This window comes from Helianthus annuus, chromosome 1, assembly GCF_002127325.2.
Source record: "Helianthus annuus cultivar XRQ/B chromosome 1, HanXRQr2.0-SUNRISE, whole genome shotgun sequence".
Lineage (NCBI taxonomy): Eukaryota > Viridiplantae > Streptophyta > Magnoliopsida > Asterales > Asteraceae > Helianthus > Helianthus annuus.
The window spans coordinates 145,894,071-145,913,750 of record NC_035433.2 but is presented as its reverse complement, the minus strand read 5'-3'; the positions used below and the strand labels follow the sequence as shown (position 1 = coordinate 145,913,750).

General features: G+C 35.7%; 1 protein-coding gene and 1 long non-coding RNA gene across 2 annotated transcripts; one reads left to right on the top strand and one right to left on the bottom strand.

Annotated features, from left to right (window-relative positions):
- The first annotated feature begins 839 nt into the window (after positions 1-839).
- Positions 840-2,588, top strand: LOC110936587 (GATA transcription factor 12). Its single transcript, XM_022178992.2, has 2 exons — positions 840-1,207; positions 1,621-2,588. Exons 1-2 carry the CDS (start codon positions 947-949, stop codon positions 2,350-2,352), a joined length of 993 nt encoding a protein of 330 aa, XP_022034684.1. The 5' UTR covers positions 840-946; the 3' UTR covers positions 2,353-2,588.
- Positions 2,589-10,009: 7,421 nt separating this feature from the next.
- LOC110934720 lies at positions 10,010-11,494 on the bottom strand. Its single transcript, XR_002588574.2, has 3 exons — positions 11,365-11,494; positions 10,761-10,814; positions 10,010-10,278 (listed from the first exon to the last, which is right to left on the bottom strand). It is a non-coding gene; the product is annotated as an uncharacterized LOC110934720 (long non-coding RNA).
- Positions 11,495-19,680: the final 8,186 nt, after the last annotated feature.

Genomic DNA, 19,680 nt, shown 5'->3' with positions numbered 1-19,680 from the left:
CTCTCCCACATTAATCCGCTTAGCTTCTATCTACTCGACACCCATAAGGAGTCCGCCTTTATAGCTTTCATGACGTAATTACCTGATCGTAAAAAGCCGTCGAACTCTCTCTAGTTCCTTGTCTTCCACACGTGCCACATCATTGTTTGAAAACCAAATTGATAACCTGCTTCCATATCTTTGATCCATTCAACTCTTCAACATATAACAGTGGGTCCTTGCTTGAAAGGAAGATTGTTGTTACAGGAAGTTTGAGCCATGCTAATATGTTCCACCATATTGATTTTGACATGCTACATAACACAATCAAAATTCACCATATCAGAATACAATCGTCTCCGAACCGGGGAAAACCCTATCAGTGTTATATTGAGTAATATATATTTCTATAAAAATTTAAACAAGTTCACAAGTACTTAAAAAGACAAGTTGATCATGTCAAATAAAACCAAACCCACCATCAAAAGAGTATTCCATGTTGCCTATTTACTAGCAAACAGTCTTAACCCGTGTATTTCGTCCTATAATATTAGTTACATAGTTAACTAAATAAATTCATGGATTTTAATCATCAATGAAATAGTCAAAAAAATCGAACACCATATTACCAAAAATAAATCGGCATATATACAAGCATACTCTATTTTTCTTCATACATATGAATAAAAAGCCCACTAAATAGTTTTTAATAATAACTATAATAATCTAATAATTCTAATATTAATAATTCGAATAAAATAATAAAATGAATAATAATATTTATAGTTAAAGTTGCATATTTTTAGGTGTCACCATCCCCCTTCAAACGCAAATAAACTCTCTGGTTTCCTCACCCTCACCTCTCTTCACTCCTCAACTCTCTCCTTCTCCACACACTTTCTCTCACTACTCTCTCTCTATATAACACACACTTTCTCTCTCTACATTACCATTTTCATCAAACAAGATGGAAACTCCTCAATTCTTCCATGCTAACACCCAACAATTCACACCCGAAAAGCGACACTCCGACGTCAAAACCGACCATTTCATCATTGATGACCTTCTCAATTTCCCTAACGATGACACCGATGAGCCGTATGATGTTGTCGCAGACACCAACGACTCCTCCATCGTCACCACCACCGTCGACAGCTGCAACTCCTCCGGAGATGTCGCTCGCCGGAGCCTCACCGACACTCAATTCTCCCATGACCTTTGTGTCCCGGTAATACATGTATATATAATATATATGCATTAGTCCCATGCATATTTATTGTATCATTATATTGAAAATAGTTTTAGGGTTGAGAAATATAATTATATAAACATTTAATACTTTTATTTTTTTAAATTATTAACTTATATTAAAAGTTAATGTACTTGTCCAAGTGTGAGTAAAATTACTTAGGTTTAGGTTTTTAAAATACCATAATTATATTAATATTGATATCAATATAAAAAAAGAAAGTAAATTGTTAGTAATATTTTGTGTATATTTTCTTGTAGTTTATGAGTGAATTTTTTTTTAATAAATTACATAACTATTTTCTTTCATACTTGTCAAGTTACATCATAACTATTTTCTTGTAATTTATGATGAATCTAGCTTTAAATGACTTTGTTAATATTTTTTTATAGCATGATGATATGGCTGAGCTAGAATGGTTATCAAATTTTGTGGAAGAATCATTTTCATCTGAAGATATGGAGAAGCTAAGGTTGTTGTCGGGAGTCAAATCGCGACCTGTTGAAGCTTCCGAGACTCAAAAATTCCAACATGACGTTGATAACCAAACCAACAACGCGATGTTTGACAAGGATGTGGCGGTTCCAGCCAAGGCTCGCACCAAGCGTTCTCGTGCGGCACCACGCAATTGGACTTCACGACTCGTTGGTCTCTCTCAACCCTCAATGGGTCCAACCCCTCTTGTGTCGTCAGAGTCAGAGTCTGACATTGGCCCGAGTTTAATTGGCAAGAAAGCAGTGAAAGCTCTCCCAAAGAAGAAAGAGGTTTATGACAATGACTCGCACAATGGAGAAGGGCGGAAGTGTCTCCATTGTGCCACTGATAAAACCCCCCAGTGGCGTACTGGACCATTAGGTCCAAAAACGCTTTGTAATGCTTGTGGGGTTCGCTACAAGTCTGGTCGATTGGTTCCTGAGTATCGACCAGCTTCAAGCCCCACATTTGTTCTTGCAAAACACTCAAATTCGCATCGTAAGGTACTTGAGCTTAGAAGACAAAAGGAGATGCAAAGTGTACACCAACAACCATTCTTCCATCACCAAAATATGATATTTGATGTTCCTAAAGGGGAGGATTACTTGATCCACCAACATATTGGTCCGGATTACAGGCAACTAATCTAATTAAGTTGATGTAGTCAACAACTTGTTTTAGTTTTTTTTTTTTTTTTTTAAGTATTTGCAATTTTTAAACCAAAATTTCATAGGGTTAAGTTAAACTTATGAAGTTTTGAAAAAAAAAGTTAATTAGTTGAATTTAGGAGGTTTAAGCTTTAGATGCTTGTAATGTCAATTGAGTTTTCACTTGCCATATTTTGGCAAATTCGATCTTGAAGTAACATTTCCATATTATTCTCTTTTATCCTAATACATTTTATTAATTCTCTCTTTAATTATATACACTTACTCTCACAAAAATATTATTTAAACAAATTAAATATATTTTCCTGTCAGTAAGTTAGTAATACATATATACAATTAAGATCATCGTTGCAATTAAATAAAATTGTTTGGATTTCATCAAATATTAAGTCTAGTTTTTATTATAAAGTTACATGATATGTATGATTTTTATAATATTGTTATATACTTTTTAATCATTATCCTTATATCATAAAGTTATTCACGTGAACCAAGATTACCATGTGCACAACTTTAATTCAATTTTGATAAATTCGATTTAAAAAAAATTAAAGAAATAAAGAAATTCATGTGATCATGTGCTCCATCAACCTCAAGGCGAGTAGAAGTTTTAAGACCTAAAATCAGGCAGTATCCAATGGGTGGTTTTGCTACATTTAAAGTTTTCCTATGTGTGAGAATCACGAACTTTATAAAGATTATTTGGAAAATTTAAACATATACAAAGTACTTTTGAACAAATTAAACAAATTTAAATGAACAATGGCATTGTGTGTATAACAAAAGGGTTTGCGGCGTAGCTTGTTGCCCGTTTACCTGTTATATGTTTGTAATTTGTAATTTGTTGTTTTGGTATTTTAATGAAAATTGCACAGCTAGTACAGATTGAAGCATTAGACGTGGTCCCAAATATTTTTTAGACGCGGTCTCAGCAAAAACCCCGTCTAAAAGTCATTTTCACCTCATCCAAATATCAGTTTTGTACTAGTGCAAATTACTACTCCATAGTATAAATCATAATCTTAGGAGGTGTTTGTTTTTTCTTCAAACATCTTCAAGGGAACTGTTGTCTGTAGGCGCACAAACGTTTCCATTGAATACTGTTTGTTTTTTTTAAACAGATCTGAAAATAGTTTATTTCATCTTAAAACAAAAGTTATGAACCCTTCCTTCAAACATCTTCACACAACTCCTTCAAACATCCTGCTACCAACATCTCCAGCATCCTCTTCTTCTTCTCAATTCCACACAAAACCATGAAGGCCTCTTTCAGAGGAAACTACGACGCCGGCCGTCGCCTCCGTCTGCCACCACCACCGCCCCTTCACCCACCACCGCTCCCTCTCCTTCCGCCCCCTCAACCACCACCACCCATTCCTCCGACGAACTCCAAACCACCACCGACTCCTCCGACGAACTCCAAACCATCACCATCTACGACCTCACCAGTTGGGTTAAGGGTTAGGTCCAGGAGGTATGCCATGCTTGTTGAAGATGGGGTTGTTAAGGTGTTGAATCTTGAAGAAGGTGTTGAATCTTGAAGAAGATGGGGTTGTTGAAGATGGTTGCTACTCACGTTGAATAATGTGAAGATGGGATTGTTTTTTTTTTCAGTTAATAATTTTTTAATTTATTAATTGTGAAGATACATTAATTAAAATGTGAGTTAGATACTTGGATCATGGATATGTTAATTGTGAAGATACAAAGTGTATGATGATTGTTTCTGCAGACAGTATCAATTTATAAAAACAAACAGTCTTATATTTTCAACTTGCAAAGCTTCATACCATATCTTTAGTTGCAGACATGAAAACAGATGAAATCAACTTGCAGACAACTTATGTCTGCAAAAACAAACATCATCTTAGTCATTTCATTTCTCTCTTTTAAGGTTCCAAATTCAACTATCACTAGCATCACTTTGAAGGACATTGGTAATGACAATAAAGTGTAGAACTAGGTCTCTCTGGAGGTCGCCGGTTCGAAACCAAGCCGAACCAGTTTTACCGCAATGGGCCTTCTGGCGGACAGGTTTTCCCCGGAACTGATGACTCAGGTATGCATTCAACTCTATCCATTATAAATGAGATGATGCATTTGCTCGATTGAAAGAATCTCAGAATGCTAATCCGGTAATTTAGTTGTTCATTAAAAAAATATATCAATGGATGACTTTGGTTTAATGGTGATTACCCAGAAACGAGAGAGATTGTGAATTTATCATTTAAATTAAAAGAATCTTAGAAAATAGAAATTGTGTTATCAAGATAATTTAAAATATATAACCAGTATACATAATTAAAGTTGCATGAATTTCTGTGAGAAAGATATAAAGGAAACCCAAGAGAAAGTCGAAGGATGAGATTGATGAAATGGAGGAAAAATTACAGAGAATGTTGATGGAATATAATATCGAGTATATCATTTGTTTTACGTCGATAAACGTAAAATGCCAAAATATCAGTGAGATTTGGTCACTTTTATCATTTTAATCAAAAACTCAAACCTTTTGAATCTGGGTTCTTTTTGTTTCAATTTTGTTATCATTTTCATACAAAAGCAAAACCTGTTCAGATTTTTCAGTTAATATCCAGTTTTTTTAACAGATTTTGATCATTCTCAATATGGTGTTGGTCACTGGAAAAGATTTTGATCATTTTCAACATGTTTTGATCACTGAAAAATCTGGATGTTAACTGAAAAGTCTGACAAGGTTTTGCTTTTGCATGAAAATGGCAACAAAATTGAAACCACAGGGACCCAGATTTAAAATGTTTGAGTTTCGGACTAAAGTGACAAAAGTGCGACAAACCTCATGGAGCATTTTGGTAGTTTACTCCATTGATAAATATAAGGGTGGGCGGTGTGGTTTGCGGGGACTAGGGTGATTGAGTGGAGTCACCGATCGGTGACCACACTGTGGAGATTGAGTTAGGGTGTTTGAGTAGGAGAGAGGATGAGAAATCGGTGTATACTCACCGAAGTTGGAGAAGAACAAAGGGAGGAGAGAGAGAGGAGAGAAGAACCAATCAAAGTAGGAGAGATGAGAGAGAAATCGGATGTTTGAGTGGGTGTTTAACCATGCCTAGTGTTTGAATAGAAAATGGGGAGTGAAGGGGGGAGTTGACATGACTTTATATCATTGATAAAGAAAACTCAAACACCCTAACTCAATCACCACCATACCGCCTACCCTAAGATTTGTCATCATCATCACGCGGTAAATAGAAGATTCGTCATCATGGTCACAATGATCAAAGCATTTTTATGTGATTCTAATAAGTTTGTATATGTTGTGATATTAATTAATCTTGATATGTGAAGTTCAAATCCATTGTACAATTCAGGCTTGTGCTTGACTTTGGATCATTTAATCACCGTTGCTCGATTCGAGCTCTTAATAAGTCGATTTCAGTTGTCCAATAAAAAACACGACTTTTTAGCGCTTAAAGCCAATTAGCCTTGGACTGCCAAAGAGCACAAAATTGAGTTAAATATCATTTTAATTCCTGTGGTTTGTGTCATTTTTTCAGTTTAGTTCAAAGATTTTATTTTTCACCTCTGTGTCCAAAAAGGTTTCAGCTTTGCCATTTTAGTCCACTGGGTTAATTTCATTCATTTTTTCTGTTAACGAGAAGGGCAATTCAGTCATTTTATATGTAATTCTGTTAACTAGAAATGCAATTCGGCCATATAAAATAACCGAATTGCCCTTCTCGTTAACAGAAAAATGAATGAAGTTAACTCAGTGAACCAAAATGGTTACGGTGAAACTTTTTTGGATCAAATACAAAAAATGAAACATTTGAACTAAACTGACAAAATGACTAAAACCACATGGAAGGACTAAAATGACATTTAACTCTAATAAATATTATACTACTTTAAGAGATAATCCCTATTATTTTATGAAATGAATTAATCCGTAAACAGCTGAAGATGCTCGTAGACTCGTAGTACTGTATGCTTGATCCCAGACATCGCTGATCCATAGGCTGGTGAATATAATTATTATTTTATTTAAATAACATATCAAGTACGCATATAATATTATTTTTATATATGTGTCACTTGAATAATTATAAAACTCTGCACATAAATATATAAACATATAAACATTGCTGGAATTTCTGCAAACCCCAGGAATACTAGGCATCAATCCATGTTGATGGAAATATACATCATGATGATATAGGTACAAAAATATTTCAAAATTGCTTAATTTATAAAGTTTAGATTATATAATCAAGTGATAAAATAGCATGTGAAATTATATGAATAAAACCATAAGGTAATAATATTATGTCAGTTTTTAAATCTCCAAAACAAATTTGTGTAGTTATTTGTTTTTTTTTTCTATACATAAAAGTTGTATTAAATACTATGTATTAAATACAATAGATTGTGAGTAGTGGGCCAATTTTCCGTTTTAGCATCATTAGAAAGAGATTAGAAAGAGATTATGTAATCTAAACGCTCTCAACCAGTGGCAGATCTAAAAAATCCTTATAAGGGTAACGTTTCAAAAAATATAGGTAACGAAATCAAAAAAACGTCAAATTTTTACAAAATTTACACTACCATCGGATCGTCAAGGGGTAGCGGAGGCTACCCCTTAATACAAGGTATGTCCGCCACTGCTCTCAACATGTTCGTTCTTAAGCCACGTAACGGGAGCTCTAATATTTTTTTATTTGATCGATTAATAAAGTTTAGTAAATAAAGTTTCAATTTCTATAATTATTATCTTTTAAAATTTTGTTATATATAATAAGGATTAGGTTACGGTACAAATGAGTCTTAACATACAATTGGGTTTTACACTAGTATAATTAGTCTAGAGTAATTACATAACTACTCTATAAATAAGCGATTTTTTTACATTTTGCAATTAAACATCATACTTAAGAATTTGTAGAAAATATTGAATGACTTTTATGGACATATCTTTTTATTGGTTAGCAGAGTATTGTTAGAGCAGTTTTTTTTTTTTTTCAATAATGGACTGAATTCGATTTCCATCGTTATAAAAAACAAATGGTCATGTTACTTGAGTTATATCTATACGGCTTGACCTAAGACAATTTCGTGAACAGTAAACTTCACCCATGAACCACCTTGTCTAAACAATGGGCTACTTCTTTAAGTAATTAACTTATGTTAGCTTTAGAAATGAGCGGGGGGCTTAAACAAAGTATTTTATAGATCGGGCCGACCCAACTCGTTCGACCAATTATGTAAAGCGGGCCATAAAGGCAAGCCCAAAGTGTAGATACTTTGGGTTATTTTACCTTTATTTGTAATTTGTTAGTAACTAGTGGGATTCTCGTGTTGCGGGCTTTTGATTGGTATTGTTTTGGTTCATTAAAGTATTGGTATGGTACCTGTACTTGGCATAACAACCAAAAGAGATACGCCTAAAAGGACACCGACACGTGTTTTACATCGATCGGAAACAATAGAAACAAATACCGGTACCGATACCAGTGTTGTACGGGTGGGGCATCGGTTCAGTCACTGATACTTACTATAGCATATCGTACTAAAATACTCTATTGCCAATACAACTTTGTTTTAGTCACTCTTATATCACCATATCAAGAGAACTATAAAAGGAATACGGTACTAGTACCGATATAGTTCAAACGATATTGGTTCGGTTCGTCACGGTAAAGAACAAAAAAATCAACTATATATCCTTGTCTGATTAAAAATTTTATCGAATCTTAAATAAAATAAGTATGTTGCAACGATATATTCAGAAATGTATTTTTGCTACACAAATTATAAAAAAGGTAAACAACATTACTATATATAAAAAAACTCAACTTGTTTTGTATCACCATGTTGAGAAAACCATAAAACCGCATACAACAGTGGTACCAATGTTCATTCGAATAAATTTTTTATCGAGTTGTAGATAACAAAAAACATGTCGCAATGGTATATTCAAATTTTATTAAACGTCATATTACGTTACTAAATTAACAAAAAAGGTAAATAGCGTATAAAACGTCATATTGTATTGTTTAAATAACGAAAACGGTAAACGTAATGACATGCTTTAAATTTTATAAAACACCATATATTTAAGGTATAAACGGAAAACGAAATCTAATCAAAATGAGTTATAACAAAAGAAAAAATATTATATTGGAAAATTATATAAAAAACAAAAAATCTTCTGATGTAGTCAATTATTACAATTCACTTTAGAAAAGTAATTAGAAAGCTTATATTTGTGATTATCCAATTTTACCAATTAGCATGGACTACTTTACATTACAAGTCCCTTAAAAATGAACGTTATAAGAATATGAGTTGCATTATCGAAAAACCATAAAAAACGAATACCGATACCGGTATAGATGTTAAATCGTAGGTAGCGGCTTGATTTGTCATTGTATCGCTACTTTTAATATAACTCCGTTTCCAATAAACTTTATATCGGAATGTTAAGGAAAAAAATTAAATGCAGCTAAGTATTTAGTTTTAATTAGTGAAAACAAAACTATTGGGTAAAACTCGTATATAATTTATAGTATAAAAGATAAAAATGAAGCTTAATATAATAAAATAAATATATAGGCTTCTATTCACAAAACATGCAGATGCTATTATTAGAACTAGTATGATGTTCGAGTGCGTTGCACTGCAGGCATCAGGAATGCAAAGCGTCTCTACCCTAGACCAACCGTTTATACTTGCATAATTAGAATACGATTGAGTACAAAACAACTTCATAAAAGTTCTTATACAATAAAAACTAATAAACTCGTTCAATATTCCTAGTCCTACAATTTATCATCATCGCCTCTTCACCAGCAAACTTAATACAACAATGAATCATTGTGAAAGATAAACATGTAATCAATACGTGACCTACAATAGCAACCAATAATGTCTCAGAAGAGCATCACATACCCATAGACACCTTGGTCCTTGGAAACAACCCAAGTCAAAGATTTCTATGCATTGTTGGTTGTACCTTTGGCTTTGTGTGTCTCGGCATAGCGTCATAGACACATAGACAAACTGTAAACACAGTGTATTACGACAACAGAGCCACCCTCATCCACCGAATAACCATTACCTCATAAACTTTTAACAACAATCATCTCATCATAGCATCACAGACCCACGTGTATCCGTGCAACCTTGTGTCCCGCTATCTTAGCCGAGATGTTGAGTGGGAGCCTCTGGATTTCATGTTTTTCCAGGTGAGGCATGAGGATGGGGCTTTCATACAATCTGGGGCACCTAATATTCTGGTCTTTACTGTTCGAGTGGGGATGTATTCATCCCTTCGCCTGATCATGTCTACGAAACTCCTTTCAGGCTCCTATTGTTTTACATATTTCCCCTTTTTGTCCCCTCCTTCTTTTATTTCTTTGACCAGATGAGACAACTTCCCTGTGTTTACTGCTAGTTCAATTTCTCTTTTTAGGTACGTACAATTATCTGTTTTGTGGCCACAATCCTTGTGAAACTCTTAGTACTCGCTAGGGTAGTGAAACGCCCACATTTTCGACATCCGAAAAAAGACATAATGACATATAAACTTTTTAACAAAAGAAAAGAAAATTGGGCATGACCCGTTCGTATAGTAATCGATTCCCTACTTTTTTTAACCAACTTCATTCAAAGTTTAGTGCTACGACACTTTTTAAAGATAAGAAGGTTGCAACCATACAAAATTCATTACAAGTATTTTGACCAAACTACCCAAAATAAGATTTAAAAGAAAATATCCAAAATACTTACGAACATCCTAGGCTTAAGTTTAACATTACATTACAAAAATCATTTTGACCCTTTTACAAGAAGGCAACTTTAACTAGAAGCGCATATATGGATGATGTGGTGTGTTCGATCCGAGCTCGCCATCCTAAGCATGAGATTTACCTAACATCACAACAACAAAATTTGTTAATAAATTTACATCTCATATAATGCTAAATTCCATTAACAATAACATCCAACTTTCTAATATTCATTCTTTAACAAATTCCAACATCAATGTGTAAACCCCTACTAATGGGTCAACATATTCTAAGACCTTCTTTCTTATCTTCCTTCTAAGCGGTCGACCCGTTTGAGTACGGTTCGGCAAAAGACCATTCTTTTACATTCTCATTCCATACTAAGTAACCCGTTCATAACGGACCATCATCATAAAACCTATTCTTGAACATTCTCATTCAAGTCCCAATTGACCCGTTCATCACGAATCAATAAGGAACCTTATTTTTACTACTCATTCAATTTGAAACATACCTTCTATAGTTCAACTAGAAACTAATGGCTTATAAGACTAACAACACACATGGATTTGTAATAATAATTTACTACTAACATTATATATGATTGTAAGTAAATGAACTTACCTCGTTCTTGGGCCTTTTGTGGCGAACCGGAACTAGTTCCTTCTTCTTTCAATCCTACACATAATCCATTCTTCTTTAGATTATGTCATTTGTTCACATAACACTTACATTCATGTATCATTCGTATTTTATATCACAATTGACAATATATCAATTTCCGTAATTTCCTTATGCAAAACATTAGTTCATATTTCATTCAAAACTACTTAGATTGTCATTGAGGCATTTCATCAAACACATAGTGTGCGTATAACATTTTATGCATTATGTACATGTATCCTATGCACAATTTCACTAGAAATCTTCGCAATTCATACAATCAACTACTCTTGCATAATTTACTCATCCTACAACATAATAATCTATCAATGTTCTAGTACACATACATTTGTTTATAGAAATTACTCTACTTATTCAACTACATAAACCATCATACTACTAGCACAAATGGGTTTCTACTCAAACCTTCAATCCAGTCAATTTCGAGCATAAAACACCTTCTATTTGATGATTCTAACTCATATATAAGTTCAATTTCATACTATTTCACAGATTGATCAAACCCACTTCATCGACTAGCATTAAAACACATAATTCGACTCACCTTATGTTCAATGTGCTTAGATTAGCGAATAACTAGCTTCATGCATTCGATTTTTGATCAACAACACCTTTAATTTCTGAATTCCTTGAGTTACAACGAAGGAGAAGGGTTTTTTTTTTCTCCTTCATGCCTTTTGTTCGCGACCCACACACACCCACTATACTGGGTTTTTAATTTTTATTAGGTTGTTAGCATACTTACAAATTTAACCCCTCAAAGTTGCTTAAGTTATTATTCTTGTATATTTTCTAACTTTTAAACTTTTTTTTATTTATTTATAACTTAACTAATCATTTAAAACATTTAAACATTCAAATAATCTTTTATAAAATTTTGGGGTGTTACAGGTAGGCCTTGGGTCTTGGTTTGATAGAGGGGGTGTCTGGGGAAAGAATTATTTACGCTCTTTGTTGACAGTATCTCACTTAGCGTTTTGGTAAGACGTATAAAAGTTTCGTAATAGGGGGCCGATCCCCTCCCCCTAGGCTTGTAGGGGGAAGGCTGATCAAGGCCTGTCATGCTAGGATTTATCAGAATGAGACTTCTTGGGGTAAGAGTTACCTTTATCTTGGAGCCTGGACATCATTGGGTCTCCGGGAGCTGGTGTCCAATTCTTTAGCTTTGCTGCTAGTGTAACACCCCGTGTTTTCGAAAGTCAAAGTCAAAGTCAAAGTTTGACTTTTATCTATATTAATCTATTTTAATTTTTGTATTATGTGGAGTAAGTGTTGTCTAATCAAATGAATCGAATGTGAATCATTAATCGACCTTAAATAGCAGATAGTATCAGTGCGATAAAGTTAATTAATCGATAATCAAGCTAAACAAATCAATCATCGAGCTCGAACCCCGAATTATGCGAACTTTGGTATTGTTATACGTGTGTGTGTGTGCCTTACGTGTTACTTGTGCGTGTTTACCTTATGTTGATATGTGTGGTGATCAATCAAATCGAATTGAAACTCGAAAAGCAATCGAACTCAATCGAAATCGAAACCGAAATGTGAAACTAGGATGCTTATGTTAGATATAGTAGTTAGGACTGAAAGTAATTTGATTAGGAAACTCTATCGTATTCGTATCACCTTTCATCGAAATCGAAATATCAAAAATCATCGCAAAACACTCAAAAAGGGGTTCCTGATCGAACAGGAATCACTGATCGAACAGGCTAGCCGATCGAACATGTTGTTCGATCGAGCAGCCCAACTGACCGGAGACCCTGGCCGATCGGTTACCACTTTCCTCTTTTGGAGCCTATAAATAGGGCTGTCATTATCTTCTTTTCCACTTTTGGAAAGCTCTGACCGAACCAGTCCTTGTTCTTCACCTTTTCTCAGATTTCTCTCAACTCCGGTAAGTTTTCACTCTAATTCTTGTACGTTTTTTATCATTACACGATTCTACACCTTTCTATCTTTCAAATCTTGATTTCTAACCGTGAAATCACCAAGATCTAAGTGTTCTTGGATGATGTCATCATGGTGTTCTTGAAGAACATCATACTTTGGCCTCATTCAACCCTGAATAGCTTAGATCTAACCGATTTCCACATAAACAAACTAAAATCTATCATAGATCTAGACATTTCACGGTGTGAAAGATTGTAAGACGAATCTTCCGACTTTCTTTCAACTCTTTTGCACTCATGACCCTCAAACCGGTAGAAACGAAGCTTGAACCAGCTCACTAATCATTCTAACAACCACGTGGTTCAAGGTTCGGATTCTAACTACGAGGTTCACCGATTTCGGGTTAAACGTTAAACTGCCGTTCCGAACAGTTCACTGGCCGGACTTGGGTGATTCCTGTCCGAACCAGTGAAACAAGTAAGAACCCATGTTCTATGGTTCAACTCGTTGTCAAAATACCTCAAAATCATATCAAAATAATCAAAACAGCCAAGTGTTAGACGAAAGGCCGACCAGGTCAGAATTGCTGGCCGAACGGCTAGGCTGTTCGAACGAACAGTCCAACCGATCGGACATGCCAACCGATCGACCGGGCCAGCCGATCGGCTAGCACATGGCCCCACACTTTTAAACTTCATGAAGTATACTATTGATGGAGTGATGTCCGATCGAATATGCTACTCGATTGGTAAACAATACTCTTCGGATCATGAGATATTATGCTTCAACACTTAATCAATTTTCAACTTGTTTGACGCATTCAAAGTGCCACCCGATCGAACGTGTCGTCCGATCAGGTGACACTCTGCCAAGGACCTACACTGAAGTACCTAACCGATCGGTTGGACTAACCGATCGAACGGCCCGTTCGATCGACCGACCTGAAAGGTAAGGATACTTCAATGTTTCTAAATAATGCTGCAAAAACTTCAAAAGTTCAAATCACCATACACAAACACATCCTTCTCAAAGGAAGAAACAATCCACTTGAACTGTCCAAGTCGATCGAGCCTCCCGGCCGATCGAACAGACTACCCGAACGGTTAGCTCAACCGAACGGATAGGGCTGTTCGATCGAACTTGCTATCCGATCAACCAGACTGTACGACCCAATTTCACTTGTTTGCGTTTCCGCGTTACTCATCGTTATACTATCGAACTATTCAGGCTAACCTACTCTCAGCGCTCCCTTCAATCCATAATCAATCACTGTGAGTATACTCGATCCCTTTTTGCTTTCAGCACTTTTGGGTGTTACATACGTTACTTATCAAATCACAATCAAACACAAACTATTTGAACGCTAACCGATTGCATGTATTACGTGACTAAATGAATGCTTGTTGTTATGTTTACACATGGAATGCTGTCTACCTGCCTTAGCAACATAGTACTATAGTTTGGACTCAGCACCCGTTCACACGGGGGTTGTTAAGGACAATTACTTGCATGGATTACGGTGGTAATCGTGTATTGCGAACTGTCTCGGACAATCAACCCACAGTCGTTGGTACCGATGGTCCCATGTCGATAATTAACATGTTTCGTTTTCCTCTGTGTACGTGCAGGTTATGCGTAAACTATTCGAACTCTATATGCTATTATTAAACTTGTGTACTCACCTTTACATTATATGTATTGACTTTATTTTAACGTATGTGACAGGTGTTTAAGGTGTATGCTTGCTAGGAAAGCGAGGCTAGAATAAGTCTCTAGAGGCCCCCAACAAATAGTTGTCTGTCAAGAACAAGCTGCTAATGCATAGTTGTCTGTAGATCTTGTCAGTCTGGGTCTTTAGGGGCATTTGAACAATATTTATGTTTAAATTTAAATCTGGGTTGTCGGAACAGGATTTAATTGTTGGGATGTTATCTGTAATAACTTGTTATTTATTCGGGATATGGTATGGGACGTATCATTTTAAACTGAATTTGTATTGATAGTTGTTATGGAAACTTCTGGACAATCTGTTTCGCTCAGTGCCATGCCCCGATGATTCCGCCATCGGTTGGGGTGTGACAGCTAGTGTCTTTCCCCTTAACGAAAGCCCTAACCTTATCTACGAGGCCATCAAAGGTTTCAGGAAACTCTTCTCCCAACTTTTCACACAGTTCTGTGTGCTTCAACCTATTGATAAAACTTCTGATCTTCGTCACTTATGGGACACCCTTTATATTTATGTTTTCTTTGATGAACCACTCCATGTACTGATCCACCCGCTCATTGTCCTTTTACCTTATGTACATGATTTCATTCGGATTTTTAATCACCTTCTTTTGCTGGTTGAAATTCCTTTAGAACTTGTCACAAAGATCTTCATGGTTGTCAATGTTGCCTGCTGGGAGGCTATCAAACCATAAACGGGCTCCTTCGGTCAAGGTTTGTATAAACATGTAACACCACGTGGGCGTGGACCATCTGCCCACTTGACCGGCTCCTTTGAAGGATTGTAAGTGATCTTATGGGTCTTTAGTCCCGAATATCTGTCCATGTTGCTCGGGGGTTTCAATTTGGGGGTTGTGTCGCCTCGGCTATTCGTTCAGTGAATTTGGAGATTTCTGCCAAATCCTTGGGTAAATAAGGCATGTCCAAGGTATCATTGCCTTGGTTTTCATTATGCTTTAACTCTTTCATATCTTGGTCATTTTTTCTTTCTTCCATCATGATGGTTATTTCTTCATGCATCATTTGTTTGAACACAGTCATGAAAGTAGCCAGAGGAAGTAGTCCCTTCCTTTGAGGTGTATCAAAGATGAGCCTTGACCGGAGGACTTCCAACTTTTTCATTCTTTCAAGGCCCTCGAGTTGTTTTCGTAACTCGTCCTTCTGTTTTGATACAAACTCGGGCATTGTATCTACTTTCTTCATATGGAGAGATTTTGGCTCCGTGGTGTTTTCAAACTCGTCGGTGATGACTTCTACTGAAACTTGCTTTTCAGCTATTTGAAGAGGTTTGGACGCTTTCTCTCTGGTGGAAAAAGGACGGTGGAGGTGTTGCCATCTCGTAAGATCGTTTGGTGGATTTCTTAGACGTGAGGGTGTTCTATCAAAAGACCTTTACAAGTAAAGGTCCCACGGATGACGCCAATGTCAAATCCCTAAAAACCAGCTTGTTGGGCCGATTATGGAGGCTCGTCCACATCCAAGCTTGCCTTCGAGATCACCAAAAAAAGAATACTGTTAGCCTAGCCATACAGGACCCTCGGGGGAAGGGGGATACGTGACCAAGCTCCGACGTGAGAATAAGAAAACTTGCCGGGAAAATAAACGAAGCTTCTGACGCGATAAATCAGTCGAAGTAAATGGTATGGATTTTTTATGAGCTTATTCAATAATGCCCCAGAGAATGTTTTATGGTAGTAAATACAGATGGTTTTTTAGGGTTTCAGTCGCGTCCTATTGTTGACCTCCCCCATGGCTTATATGGGTAGATCCACTTATCAGATGAGACCCACTATTGTTGAGGTCTGGACAAACCTCTAGGTAAAGGGAATGTTCGGGTACACGCCAGTCCTTTGTCTCCTTTTTGGGATCTTGTAACACCCTTACTATTTTTAGGCGGATTTCGTATAGAATTACGAACATACTCATTGTAATTATAATTACAAGTACATTGGAAAATACTGATTTATTAAAACTTTTACAATTTCCAAGTACATCACCTAATGTGACTAAATTCGTCGTTTAAAAATAACGATTAACATTGTAACTTTTTCGTGTTCGGTTCTTCGTTGAGCTTATCATCCTCCGGTATTGTATGTTATACCTACAACTCATAAAACATGAATTGAATTAGTCATACGTAGTTTAGAACGTGTTTAAACGAGTTCGCGTGGCGCGAAGGTGACCATTTTCCAGCAGGTCCAGTTTTTACGGAAACGGCCATAACTTCTTCGTTATTGATCCGTTTTACCCGATTCTTTTTCCTACGCGTCCGTAATTTAATTCTCCATCTTATGGAGTTAAAATCCAACATCCTACATAATAAATTTTTAGAATTCTAAGCCTTCGACTCATGACCTTTTTACCGAATTTTAACCCGTTTATGCATTTTATCAAACAAACGTATTTGTTTGATCCTCATTTCACATGCCCTCTTCAATTTAATGTTATCTACCATGTTAGGTTCTAATCACAGGTTTCTTACACAATTTAAACATGTTTTCGCTCGTATGCTTATTTTGACCCGTTAAGGGTAATTAAGCCTATGTTAAGCATGAATCTCTTTCACTCACATCAAGCATTATACTACCACATTTCTCGTCAAATAATCTTTCTTCTCAACTATATTTGTGTTGTATTAAGTGTGGAAATTCCTAAACTCCGAGTTTTACCCCTCGAGTCATTATTTTACGGCAAAGACTATTATAGAGTTAAATGCCTAAGGATTCACATCTTTCGCTTTTGTTTACTCATTCTAAGTGTTTAATTATGCATACTACTCTTTTCCGAACAACCCTTATGGGTCATTTGCTCGATTTAGCTTACAAGGGCATTTTGGTCCATCTAGTACTTTCATTAATATAAAGGACTTTTAAAAGCATTTTCGACCCAAAGGCCCTGTTTTAAACTATGCATTCGATTCAAAAAGTCATTATGTTTTCAAAACACAACGATTATCATATGAATCATTCGGTTTGCTTATTAAGGTAACCAAATATCTATATAACTGCATTTAACTATCAAGGAGCCTCTAATTCCTATTGAGTGGTTAATCTATATTATACATACCTGGCTCGGATCAATGTATATATTGACCCGTTTTGATACCTTGCCTTAGTAACCGCTAAGTAATAGCGATGTAAGTATCCATTTGATATTTATTCCTGAAATCATACAACTCGACAAACCATTAGTCGATATTGTCAAGGGTGATAATTTCACCTTTTGACCCGTTTGGTCTAAATGACCAATTATATTAGCGAGATGACATTTATTACCACCTCGTATATATGACTCGCTATGATTAACACTTTTTGGCCTACTATGGCTTACGTCATAATTGTCTTTTTCGTAATTAACACGACATAAGGATATTCTAAAATATATGACTAGTGTAAGATATACTTACCTTGCATCCGAATTATGCTTTTCCTCCATTCTTGATTTGTTTGACCCGCTTCCTTTCCCAAGCCTCCACCTAGCTCGTTAGGCATCAAACTATTTTAAATCATTTACAAGGCGGTTAAATTAGTCATAAAAATCACGACTATTCCACCTCACTTATTTTCTATGCCGAAGCTACTATTCGACTTCATGATTAGTTAACTTAGCTTATCAAAAGTTAACTACTTTTTGATCACATGGTTTACGCAATTAAGTCAAATCAACATTATGATTAGAACCCGCTTTACCCCATCTTTCATGTAATTAGTCAAACAAGGCAATTACGCGTTTCATTCATAATTTCAAAATATGAACATTCACTTAGGCATTTTAACAAACACCTTGTGGGCATATTCTATAAAATCAACAATCAATTTTCATAACTAGTTATTTAGCCAAGCTTAACATCAATTAAGCATGTTCATATCAATTTTCACATTAACAAAATCTGAATTCACTTCCTAGAGCTCAAATACATTAGAACAACAATCAAAATTCTAGTGTTTAACATATTCTTACAAAACCCACTTATCACCTTCAATGATAATTGTGAATTCACAAGAATTAAGCAAAATTTCAACAAGTAATTGACTAGGGTTTATCCATAATCACTATCTCATTCCTATTTCATCCAAGCAACTATCATGCATCATAAATTTCGAGTTTCAAGCATTGATTCAGAATTTCAATTGGAATCATTCAACGAAATTTCACATACCTTATGATCATTTCACTGAGGTGATCACTAATCCATGCTTGGATTTCAATTTGGGTGTGATTTGCCCTTCCAATTGCTTGAATTTTAGCTTGTTAGGGTTTGAAGATGAGAGCTCCTGGCTCCTCTAGAATTGTCGACCAGAACACACACTCAAGGTGTGTGTTTTGGTGTTTCATGTTTCATTTTATTGAAACTTGTTTCAAGTTTATCACATTTGGCCCTTATACTTTACCCAAGTTGCATATAGTGTGTTTTAACAAATTTTCTTATTACTATAAGGCTTATGACTAACTAGGTTATTTATTCCTAGTTGCTTTATCTTGTTCATAACCCGCTTTATTTTAAGTCCCGTTAACTCGGGCCTTTTATATACTTTGTTTTCTCAAAGTATTTCTCATCCTTTTAATAAAGATTAGATTTATTTATTTAAATCCTGATAACCACTTACGGTATTTTACCCGTTTATTATTATTAACATGGTTTAATTACCAATCCCGATTTCGGGGTGTTACAGATCTAAAGAGATTATTTCATTAAATGATAGGTATCCCAATCTCAGCAACCTCGCCGTCCTCAATCACTTCTCTCTTACATGTAATTAACGCTTATGAGAAGTCCTGTCACCGGTCATCCTTATCGGAACAGTGGTCTGTTCTCAGAGCCATGCTCTCTTTCGGGTGTTCTGCTCAGCCCACTGCGTTGGTCCTTCTGTCAAACTTGGGCCTAATCAGTGTACAACAATAGTGGGCCAGTTAGTTATAGAAAATATGAGTCCAGACGAAGAGCCCAACATGATTTAAGTTTTTTCTGTCAAATGGTTCAAACAGTTGATATAATTATATTTAGGTAGAGGATGTCAACCTTTCAAAAAAAAGATGTCTTGTCCGAACAACCTTCCTAATCATAATTCCTTATTTGGTTTAGAGTAAACTTCCGTTTTGCTCCCTGTGGTTTGGTCACTTTAACGGTTTTGCTCCAAACATTTAAAAATACCCATTTTGCTCCCTGATGTTTTGGTTTTGTTGCCAGTTTGCTCCCTGTGGGGAGCAAAATGGAAAAACGAACAATTTGGATGGAGTT

Coding starts and splice junctions, on each gene's coding strand:
- LOC110936587 (XM_022178992.2), top strand. CDS start 947: ATGGAAACTCCTCAATTCTTCCATGCTAACACCCAACAATTCACACCC. Junction 1,208..1,620: donor CCCATGACCTTTGTGTCCCG/GTAATACATGTA, acceptor ATTTTTTTATAG/CATGATGATATGGCTGAGCT.